Here is a 12310-nt window from a genome sequence, read left to right as displayed (position 1 = left end):
ACCAGTGCCTCCTACATCCAGAGCTCAGTTCACTTTGTAGCCTCATGTTGTCTGTTTTCTTAACAACACTGTCAAAAATGTATTTCAATTTTTCCCCACACACGTTAAAGCTTTCCACTCCTGACTGAGGCACTGTTGTAGAAAAAAAATGACAAGATTACAAGAAAAGTGAAGGCCTTTCAAAGGTTAGTTTTAGGAAGACAACTCACAAAGGGTATTTGAAGAAGCATTATGTTCTAGTTAGGATAAGTGGCAAAATAATTATTTATTTCTTGACATTTCCTCTTATTATCAAGTCAAATGTGTAACTCTTCTTCTCAAAACACCCTGCAGGTGAACCCAAATGGTCGTAAAAATAGACAGATAACTCTAGCACCAGTTTCAAGAAGACATGAAACAACTGTCCCTGTATGGGAGGAGAAAGTCCTGGGATCATACGTAAAACAAAGTACAAAATAATGACTTACAATTAACTCCCAGCTGCTCTGTAGTTATGTGGTTTTACAGCATGCCTCAGGGTAGTGCATATGGACCCTTGAAATAACTAAAGCTGTAATTAAGGTTGAAACATTTTCTCTGTTGTTACCCAACCCCAGACATCAGGAATACCTCAGGTCTGACATGGACAAGAATATTAACTGCAGTGTTACAGAGCACATGCAGGGAAAATGAATAAGATACCAGTTTGTAAGAGAAATCTGATTTTTAAATGTTGTTCAGTAACGCCGCTCACCTCAGCAACCAGCAGTCCACACTGGTCTAGGACCTGTGCTGCAGACAGTAAATGTGCTCTTCTGCTGACACCTAAAGGACAAACTGGATTTTACAAAAATCACCCTTTATTCTTATCCTAAAAAAACATATAGACAACAAAAAAGTAAATATTCAAATACTCTTTATTAAAAAATTACAATAATTCACAGTTCATTGGGAATTACAGCACACAATTAAATGTGATGAGCATTAATTAAAATGTATTGCTTTGGTTATACTAGTACCCATATGCAGAAAAATAATGTAAACCAAACAATGTGAGCCTTCTGAAAGTAGTTTTTGAAATTAATTACTTGATTGAAAAGTGAAATGCACACATTTTAAATTGTCTTCATGGTCAGATGACATGACACAAAATACAAAGCTAGATACAGAATATATATAATTTTGTCACCAGAAATAATAAAATATAAATTGCTGTGTAAATAAAGCTAAAAAAGGTTTAAAAATAGAGTGTCTATAAAATATTTATACATATACAGAGAATGTCATGAAAAACCTCTGTTAGTGCGGAAGTTTTCAGAATCTGCATAATTCATAGAGAAGTGACAGATAAATAAGTTATGGACAAAATACTTAGAGAATCCACTCAGTGACGAGGGCTGTGTTAACAGCACGGGGTGATTAGTCTGCCACGCTCCCTTAATTTTAAGATTCTCAAATCTACAGGAGGCAAAGACATTACAGATCACCACAATAACTTCATATTGTACTCTTGGCCCTCCGTTTTTCACAGTGGTTTTTTTTTTTTGGAAGATTCTGTTTACAACTGCGCACATTATTAGTGTCATACTCTTCAAAGAATCGAGGAGAACATTCATATGACGTCAGCCGGAGTATTTGTCATGGTGAAAGACTGCTCTCGTCAAGAAAGAGATGCGTCATAAAATGAATGCAAGAAGTCAGCAACAACTGACCTCTATGGTCTGTGTTGACATGGTAGAAAATACAGCAAACACAATTCAGGATCACCATTGTTGATGTAGTGTTCCCAACATATACTTTGACTCCAATTAAATTTAAATAAAAAGGACTTGCCTTCATTTTATGTATTTTACAGTAAATTTGATTATGCAAAGTGTCTAGTGTCAGCAAAATACATTAAAGGTTTTGTCAAAAAAATACAGTGTATTTACTTAACAAACAGAAAGCGTGAGTCTTAATTTATGCATCGTAATGGACAGTATTGTGATGCACACACTGCTGTACTTGCAGCAACTGCCATTGAGATTAAAAATTCTCTCCTCTATCGGGAAGTTATCCAGTTGTGTTATCTGTAATATTGCACTTTTTAAGTAACCTGCACTCATAACTTTCCTGTGTCCAGTACCGCTACCTCCACCACCGCTCAATTATGTAGAAACGACCTCCCATTGGATTGCACTGCGTCTGGGAGCAAGGAACCATTTCTAAAACTGAGCTCAGGAAATGGAGAACAATGGCCTCATTCAATAACTTACAAAATCTTTAACAAGACATTCCAAAATACTTTGGAACAGTTTAACATCAGCTTTTAAAGTACTATATACAACTTGCTATAATTGGTGACGTGGATAAATATGGAAATGCTTTATTTTCCAGGTTCTTTAATTTTATACTAATTTCCTGGGAGGTAAGATGCAGGAATTTAATGGTTAATTTCTAGGACATTTCACAGAGAGGGTGGTGCAATTTTACAAATTATAAAAAAACTTTAAAAAAACTGTCAAGTTTGTTTATCTGGTAAGTTTTCAATGTGCAGTTTTATGTGTCAAACTACATATTAGCATATTAGGTTGTTTCTTAAAGGCTCTATAACAAGCACAATTCCTGTATATCACTACATAATTCTTTCAAAGAAATATTCTAAGAATGAACTGTTACACAGCTGCTACTTTTAGGAAATTGTTGAAAAAATCTAATATGCAAATATTTTGTTTGACACACAAAACTACACACTGAAAACAAGTAAACAAACAAATATATTCTGTCAGTTTGTCAAGAGTTTCATTTAGAATTTTTAGAAACTGACAAATATGTATGAACCCAAACATTAATGCCTGGGTTCTTATCAACTAAACCAAAGTTTTTAATTAAAATTTCTACCAAATCACATCACCCTCTCTGTAAAATGTTATAAAAACAATCGTTTAATACCTGCAATTTACCAGGGAATTAGTATAAAATCAAGAGACCTGTAAAATAAACCGTTACCAAAAATGTTTCATACATTTATTTGTTCAATAATTTCAATACTGTTTCAAAGTACCACTTACTTCATGAAGGACTCTTGAAAAAAAAATGAAACACCTGGGCAATCACTTCAAACATTTACTAAAGTGATTTCTTTCCCAGATTAGTCATAATTCTCCTTGGTCTCTTGCAGATACATGTCCTTGCAACATCAAGAAAAGGTTAAAAAGAGAAGAATTTAACTCAGATACACACTGGCTTACTGTACACTGGTATACGTACACTAGCCTTCATCTATGACCTCTAAAGACCAATGATGCGTATTTTCTACAAACGCCATTCCCTACTTTGAGGCACGTATAAAACCTGGGAACAGGATCATAACATTTCCAAGTCACCCATAAAAACAACACATTAAATTCTCCCACCAATGTAATAGGCTTTATCCACAGTGAGAGATAACATCTCCCACTCATTCATATTGGGTAATCATGTTGCAACAATACCAAAATTCTGACTAAAAACAGCAGCTATGCATCACCTGAAGGGGTGGATTGCGAAACTGTTATACATAAAAGATCATTTCAACACAGCCAGCATATGAAAAGTCAGTGACAAGGCACATGTACGATATGCTTTTGTAAATACTCAAATCAGTAAATATCAAAAGCTCAGTGTTTCAATGCTCTTATGTGAAGGGGCACACAGACTGTGCTGCCATGTATCATTAGGGTTATACATCATAGCTCCATTCAAATGATAGCTTTGATGTTAACATTGAATCAAATGACTGCTTAGTACTTCTGACACCACTGCAGCTTTCTGCCACTTTCAAATCATTGTTTTGACCTCATCAAACATATCCAAAGGCAGCCATACCCTGCACATTATCTCGTGTCTATTGTATGCTACCCACCTAGTGCAAAATAATGGAAAGGAGTTGGTGCACAAAACCAGGATAAAAATCCTAGTGAATATTGGAATAACACTAGACAGGTGGAGAAAAAGATACCACCAATGGGTTACTTATGTTATCCTATGACTGCTGGACAGTGGTGGACACCTTAATCATAGGAACTGGATAATCCAACAGTACGTCAAGGCTCTGATGCTGCTGCTGGAACCTAGTGCTCAAGAATTGCTCAATGCAGGTTTCAAAAACATTTGGTTCTAGTAACTCATCTGAATGGATAAGTATTGTAAACATTTCATAACAAGGTTTCATTAGGAATGTACTGCATTCATTTTTCCAAACTAGCTAAAATGTTATACACGCACCAAATAACCTTCAATGCACACTGGAAGATGTCTAGCTGTGTGAAACTAAAACCCAAACACGGACTGTGTTTAGGGTAAAATTAATGCAAGTGTTGCTCATGTTTATGTTTAGTCGAATCCCAAATTCTAGCTTGCATCAAGAGGCTATTTAGAGAAATACACAGCTTTTAACATCCATTTGAACTCATGCTGGCATAGACGTTTCACTGGTGTTTTCAAGTGCTGTTACCTTGTTCTTGCTCAAACAGCAGCATGGCGAGCTGAGAGCGAGAACCGAGACCTTCTAAGTTGCTCTGAACGCATCTATGATAGATGTCTTCACTAAGCCGTGGATTGCAAGCTTGGTAGCGGTACTGCTGATGCAATGCCGGCTCTACTGCCCTGAATACATGCAGGCCAGAATACTTTACGAACATGTCGTAGATGTCGAGGGTCTCTAGAATCTCCTCATTCTCTTGGACATCCGCCGCCATTCGTGTGCGTGCTGCCATGTAGTCAGAGTTGTAAAAACAAGCTTCTTCAAATGACCTGCGGTCAAAAAGGCCGGCATCCTTGACCAGATCAATTGTGGCTGGACGCTGCTGGTTGTGATAAGCCACATCGGGGTTGTAGTCCTGGAAATGGATGGGAAAGAACACCTGCCAGTTGTTAATGGAGTTCATACGGCAGCGGTTCAAAAATTCTGAATTGACATTTGTGTTGACGTTTGCCAGGAAGAACAGCGTGTCAACCGGGTGCTTCTTTGAGATAATGTCCATGAATTTGATCTGGGATGGTGTTTCGGTCTTAACACTTATCCATGGGATTTTCACAGTAGGGTATTTGCGTTCATAAGCATTTATCTGAGTCTTCACGCTGGCAAATATGTCATTCTGGTTAACTTGCTGTGCCTCCACTGGGTCATAAATAAACAATAATGTTAGGATGGAATTTTCATTCGTCTCAAAGGCATTTGAGGCAAAGACTTCGAGGAAATGGTCAACATAGCTCCGTTCCTGCAGGGTAAGAGGTATTATGATGTGAACCCGTGTAGCTTCAGTGACATAGGGCATTGGAATGATCTCTATCCGGCTCAAAGGTCGCACCAGGTGAACCCGCTTGGTGATGGAACGGCTGTGACCTTTCTGGTTAACCACCTCCAGCTGTAAGTCCAAGGTGTACTCCATGCCCCTGATGGGGTCAAAGCGCCTGTAGCCGTTAATCAGCTGCTGCTTCTTCAGATGTAACACAGGCTTGTACTTCTTGTTCAGCTCTCCCATGGCTATGTCAATCACATCAGCCACATCCATGCTGTCAATGCCGTGCAGCTCACACTTAGGAGAGCCATCGATGCATGAATAAATCTCCTTCTCAGTAAAGTACTCCCACTTCAGAACTTCAAACCGAGATTTTGGCTCAAAGGGCGGATTGATCCCCACTGGCCACTGGGCGCTTCGGTTGCCCTCAAAAGCAACCACACTCACATTCTTTATTTCTGCCTGTGAAAAACACAAGAAGTGTTGAGATCTAAATAGCTGTAAACCCACACTGACAGTACTAGTAGCAGAAAACAGAAGTAAGCAGAAGGAAGCCAGGTTTTTATTTTTGGCTGAACCAAGGGTGATTTGTGACACTAGACAATCAGCTTACCTGCAGCTTAGCAATCTCATCGTAAGTCTTCTGGAGTTCAATCTCAGTGAAGTATCTGTGCAGCCGGTACATCTGCTCAGGGTCAGACACTGGATGGACAGTCAGGGCTTTCTTGAACTGCTCATTCTGTTCTTTACTTGGATCTGAGTTTTTTCCCAACTCATAGTGGTGGTAGTGAAGCCCCTGTGAAAAAACAGAGGGGTCTTGTCATGAGGAGTCTTAAATCCAGCATGACAGAAACATGACTAATGTTCTATCAAGCTTAGTTGTTATGCTGCGCTACTTCCATTCAAACGCTACACTTAACACGCTATCTTGGGCTCATTTCCACTGCAAACAGGGTGGTTTCAACCATAAATGCATAGTAAAGTGAATTCAGAGATTCATTTTGGTTAAAGTTTTGGTCACTTTCAGGAACAGAATCTGTTATGGGAACCCAAGGTTTTCAGAGATACTTTATCTTAGTTTTCAGATTAAAAAGGCGACAAAAGCCGTGAGTCAAGAACTTAAAGCTGAAACCTATAATACAAATGATCGACACTGGCACCAGAATCCCATTTAAAGACACAGTTACTTAAGCTGAAAACAAAGTAACCACCTAAGGAGCTTGAGTGATTAAAAAAAGTGAATCCAATCTGATCAAGCTATTAAAAGAACAAACAATGGAGACACTGCTTAACTGAGCTGTAAGACTAAATGTTTGCTAACAGCTCACGGCATTTAGTGGTGAACTTATAGAGGCATTTTCTGCGGCTAATTGTTGTCAATTTTCTCTCTCTTTCTCTTCTCTCTTTTCTCTCACAGGAAAAACTGATGTGTGGCTCTGAGTTCAAGCTGTTTTCTTCATACCAGGCCTTTCAACTTTCCCCCCGCTTCTCTCCCTTATCTAGGGGGCTCTGCTGGAGCTCGTCTGGCTCAGGGTACTTTAGTTAGCCATGCAACTCACTCTCAACTGTGTAACAAACAAGATGGTTTCCTGCTGTGGTCATGACCAAGGAGGAGAAAATGAAAGCAGAAGACAACATCTACAGAATAAGTCAACTACAAAAAGTGGATATTGTGTAAAGTAAAGGTACATTTAGGTTCATTACCTTCAGGAAATGTATTTTAATGTGAACTGTCTTGAATGCAACAATGAGGCCGTCGCCTGAAAGGGCACTGGGACAGATCAGGGATAGAGCTTGTTTGACCTTAAATACTAATGACGTTTACAGGAGCATAGCATGTTGACCCACAGGGGATTTTCACACCATTGAACCTAAGCAAGGCAGAAGTCAGCTGTGCTCTGCTTGCCCGTTTACCTATTATTGTTCCTGGAGCAGTAAAAGAAAAGACTGAAGGGTATTAGCAATCTACTCTGTAATATAAATACCACCTCATTGCTAGCATGGTAATTACAGTTTTATATAGCCGTCTGTCAGTTTTAAGTGCTGTCCCAGAGGCAAAGCATGATTTCTGCCGTGACATTTTTGTTTTCCTGCCCAGAATGAGAACCCCTGCTGTAACCTGTCACACACCTGTTCTGAATGACAGTCTTCCAACATTTTTTCTTTGTGGTGCCTCGTTCATTTTAACTATAACGGCCTCATTCTGTTCCCCTTAACAACAAACATTAAGAAACACACATTCAGAAATGTGTGTAATAAATGCATTATTAAAAGGTGTGATATGCTGGTATGGTGTTGAATAAGTAAACTGCAAGTTTAAAAAAGGACCTAAAACCTCTTAATAAATTGATTAATTTATTTTCCAGTTCCAGCTTCTTAAATGTGAATATTTTCTGGTTTCTTTAGTCCTCTTTGATCTGAAAACTGAATATATTTGGGTTGTGCAATACTGGTACAAAATTGGGGCAAAACAAGACATTTAAGGTTGACATTTCTGGCATTTTATAGACCAAACAACTAATTGATTGATCGAAAAAATAATCAACAGATTAATTGATAATGAAAATAATCATAAATTGAAGATCTAGTTGAGTGATGTGATCATGTGCCCCTTCAAAGATACTCTCAACCTACCTCATATTCACTGACGCAGTTTGTGGTGGTGTAATCAATGATGCATCTTCCAAGCCACTCATCGGGCCTGGCGCTCAGGATGTCATTCCTACAGTTTTCCAGGAACGGCTGAAGTCGCAGGAGCAAAGTCCGTGACAGGAGATACCCGAAGCCTCCGTAGCAGTATTTCCCTTCCATCTCCCCACCTATGAACTCCTCAGGACTGCCCATGTAGAGCTCTCGATCCATACTCAGATGATCCACAAGTTCTTTGATCCTGTCAGCTTCTGTGTAGGCGTCATCTTGGACAAAGTAAAACCAGTCATATTCATTGATATAATGGTCGAAAATGTATTTGATGGTCTGAAACATGTTCCATATCAGTCTCTCGTCTCCATGAGAGACTACAAACATGCCGTGAGGGACTTTGCGGTTGCGCATGCCAGTGAAGAAGACCACTGTGTCCAGGTGATGGCTAATGGTGCGATTGACAGCTACGCCCAGGGTATTAATGCTGTTTTTGGATGTCAGGACCCCGACGAACAGACGCTCTCGCATACCCAATTCTGTGCTTATGTATTTAGCCCTGAAAAAGACATTAAACAGCTGCTGAATATATGCTCCTTTGAATACAAAATTACATCAAAAAACTAGAAGATAAACGGCCAAAAAATGCTTAACAATTCTCCATGTTGTTGTCCCACCAAAATAAGTTATTTTGTTTATATTAATTTTGTGTTCAGTTTGTTTATTGACCATGAAATCACTTGGAATTTGAGCTGAGATGATTAGTCTATGAATATGAATTTAATCAATTGCCAAAAAATTTTAACCATTTTCTGACATTTTAATGGACTAAACAATTACTCAGTAAGTGGATGAAATAATCAGCAGATTAGTCAGTGATGAAAATAATTGTTAGTTGCAGACCTAATTGGAATTATAATGACTAAAATTGTTTATAGAGGCCAGACTTTATACAGAAATTTTGAATCCAATCCAATACTAAGATCAAATCTTTGGTTCGGTCCACCTGATTTCATAGATAAAAAAGTATTTACTTATGAAAAACATACACAAAGACTTCCGAGAAAAAACACAAGTTCTCTGGAAAAGTAAACATGCAAGAACTTGCAATGTGATTCATCACTGCTACCATGTCCCGATTTTTAATTCCAATTGTGCTATACTTGGCATCAGTTGTGCTTCTTATTGCGCAAACCACTGCATGGGACAGGTTTCCTATGAAACCTGGATGCTTGAATGTTTGACCTCAGTGTAACTCTTCCTCAGAAAAAACTAAGACTTTCCCAGAAGTGCAACCACTTTAGGCGTGAAGGCTAATATTTCTACAAGGTCACAATCCAAGAAATCTTGGAAATGTTTGCCTCCTTCAGCATGGAGGACAAAACATAGGGATGCACTGATGTGACTTTTTCAGTCCCGATGCTAAAACCGATACCTGGGCTTTGGGTCTCGGCCAACACCAAGTACTGATCCGATACTACTGTTTTATTAATAAGCTGTAAGCCTCGCTGTGTGGAAGAGACTGAGGTCATTCTTTTATGAGTAAGGCAACATCAAGCTTGACTTAAAGCTTTCCTTGCTTTGTTAAACAAAATGCAACAAATAAATACATAGATACACATTTACTGAATTGTTTATTATTAAAATAACGGTATCTGATAACAGATCGGCCTATTGTCACTGATACCGGATCCAGCTATTTGAGTCAGTATCAGACTGATATCTGATATCGGTATCGGTACAAGTATCGGTGCATCTCTAAACATCACAGCTCCACCGCAGTTAATGTTAGTTGGCAAGCAGCAGAGGAAGTGGGGCTGTAAACTTTACAATTTATCAACCTTTCTGCAGCAATTTGATAAAGCCTCTAAAACAACAATGAGGAAACACAACTTTGGAGTTATATTTATGGCGTTTTGTTCGTTATGCTGAGAGTTTAAAATCTCATACCCACATGGCAACTAGTGGCACCTGTACATAATGCATTATGAGGACTAACAATTGATTTAGGTCATTATTTACAAGGGATGAGCTAACTTATAGCGGCCTGGTGCACTGTAGCACTCTGTGCACTAATGTGGCATCACAACAAATATAAGCCATTTATTGACAGTCATAAAGGATGCATTCATCTGTGAATGGGCACTAAAAGCTTACCTGAAAACTTTCTTAGGGGCACTCTGCTGGACTTGTTTATATGGGAGTATTTTTGGTTCAAAATCCTCTTCGGACTCCACGTCGTTGACAGTAGAGATGGAGTTGGGCTTTCGGGCTCCTTTAAGCTGTCCATCCTGACCCGAAGTCACATCCTCAACTTTCTTACCGTCTAGTTCACACGCTTCCTCCGTCCAGTTTACACTCAATAAACTCAACGTGAACCCTAAAGAAATGCCGATTATCACCGGGCCGACCGACCGCAGCACAGAAATAAACGCCGAAAATCTCATCTTGCGCGTCGGCTCCTGTCTGTGAGAGTACCGGGTCGCTTCGAAGGCCTCCGGTCCGCGGCGGGTCAACTGTGCATCAAGTCTGAGGGAGAAGCAGACGTATCCACATCCAACTTGAGGGAAAGATGTAGCTTCTTCCTTAAAAATTCACGCAGTCTTGTTACGTGTCAGTATAGCCGCTACCTGGCTCCTCCCCGGCCAGACGCGTCAGACGTCAGAGGCGGGACTAGTTCTAGACTGTGGCTCTCTGCACGCAGGCTGCGCGGGGCGGAGGGATACACAACAAGACCCGCTGAGTGAACTGGAGCACAACCAAAGTCCTAATTTACTCAAGTACTGTATTTATGTACAATTTTAAAGTACTTGTACTTTACTTGAGTATTCCATTTGGTGTTACTTTATACTTCCACTCTGCTACATTTCAGAGGGAAATATTGTACTTTCTACTCCACTACATTTATTTGACAGCTTTAGTTACTTTTCAGATGAAGATTTGACACAATGGATAATATAACAAGCTTTTAAAATACAACACATTGTTAAAGATGAAAAAAGTTTCCAAACTTTTTGGCTTTTGATGTCTTACAAAAAGAAGTGTGAAGTCTGGGTCATATTTCAGACGTCTATGAGTTGTTAACAGCTCCACCAAATAGTGATTTTCCCCCCTAAACTTCTCACATGGTTTCATTTCAATAAATGTTCAAATGATTCAATATTTCACCAAAAAGCAAAGATTAGAGAAAAAGTCCTAAAACTGAAAAAAGATTTGTGTATCAGAACATTGTTTTTTCTTATTTCCTCTCCCATTAATCATCTCACCACCCCTCAGATTTATCTGGTGACCCTTTGGGGGGAACCACCAGACTAAACTAGCTAACTGTATATAAAGTAGTTCAAACTAGCTCCACCATCAGCAGATACAACAGTAACATGCTGCTTACACACTGATGCTTCAGTATTAATAATATATCAGTCAGAGGGACAAAACAGTACTTTTACTTTAATACTTTAAGTACATTCTGCTGCCGATACTTATATACTTTTACTTACATAGGACTTTTCATGCAGGACTTTTACTTGTAATGGAGTATTTTTACATTGCTGTATTGGTATTTTTACTTAAGTAAAGGATCTGAGTACTTATTCCACCACTGGTCCCCTCTGTCCCTCTGTAACATCTTTATACACAGTCTATGGTCTGCATCAGGTAATGTTTATATTTGTTGTCATATGTGCTGAAGTAGTAGTAATGTTTTCAGCAGAGGTGGAATATATATTCAGATCTTTTACCAAATTAAAGGAGCAATATTGAAATTTAAAAATACTCCAGACTGGCATTCAAAAAGTACAATATTACCACAAAAATGCACTTAATCATCAAAAATAAATGCACTCATATGCATGCAGAATAACCCCTGTTATATTATTACATGTTATATTATTGGATTGATATTACTGATGTGGGTAGAGCAGCAAGGATTAGTTGATTAATCTGTTAGTTGCCAACTATTACATTAATCGCCAGCCATTTAATTTAAAAGCACTCAGCCAACCTGTGTGATTGAACTGCACAGAGGTGACAGAGTCCACTTCAAAGCCCAGAACCCAAGAGGAGATTAATGAAGCAGCTGTTAAAACAGAGAACAATGAAGTCTGTACAAGATCTGTTCTAAATGAGCTTCTGGCTTTCACTGAGCTGTGGGAACAGCATGGTGGATAACTGTGCAAGCTGTTTCAGTACATTTCACATAAATCACATATATTATGCATTTTCATACTGTTATTTAATGTTTTCAGATCTGCATTCCATTTCAGCGGACTGTATGAACTAGAGCTGAAACGATTAGTCAATTGACAGAAAATAAATCGGCAACTATTTTGATAATCGATTAATCATTTTGAGTCATTTTTCAAGAAAGAAAGTCCAAATTCACTGTTTCCAGCTTCTCAAATATTTTCTGATTTCTTTATTCTTCTATGACA

At 38.7% G+C, this 12310-nt stretch overlaps 1 protein-coding gene across 2 annotated transcripts; it reads right to left on the bottom strand.

The window, feature by feature from the left end:
* Window positions 1-878: 878 nt before the first annotated feature.
* On the bottom strand, window positions 879-10532 carry chpfa (chondroitin polymerizing factor a). Of its 2 annotated transcripts, none has more exons than XM_044366304.1 (4): window positions 10038-10532; window positions 7875-8439; window positions 5854-6036; window positions 879-5702 (listed from the first exon to the last, which is right to left on the bottom strand). In XM_044366304.1, exons 1-4 carry the CDS (start codon window positions 10325-10327, stop codon window positions 4440-4442), a joined length of 2301 nt encoding a protein of 766 aa, XP_044222239.1. In that variant the 5' UTR covers window positions 10328-10532; the 3' UTR covers window positions 879-4439. The 2 variants fall into 2 exon arrangements, with proteins under 2 accessions (XP_044222239.1, XP_044222240.1); XM_044366305.1 differs by having other exon boundaries at window positions 7875-8155; window positions 10038-10264.
* Window positions 10533-12310: the final 1778 nt, after the last annotated feature.

This window comes from Thunnus albacares, chromosome 11, assembly GCF_914725855.1.
Source record: "Thunnus albacares chromosome 11, fThuAlb1.1, whole genome shotgun sequence".
Taxonomy (NCBI): domain Eukaryota; kingdom Metazoa; phylum Chordata; class Actinopteri; order Scombriformes; family Scombridae; genus Thunnus; species Thunnus albacares.
This window is presented reverse-complemented; position numbering and strand designations above follow the sequence as displayed.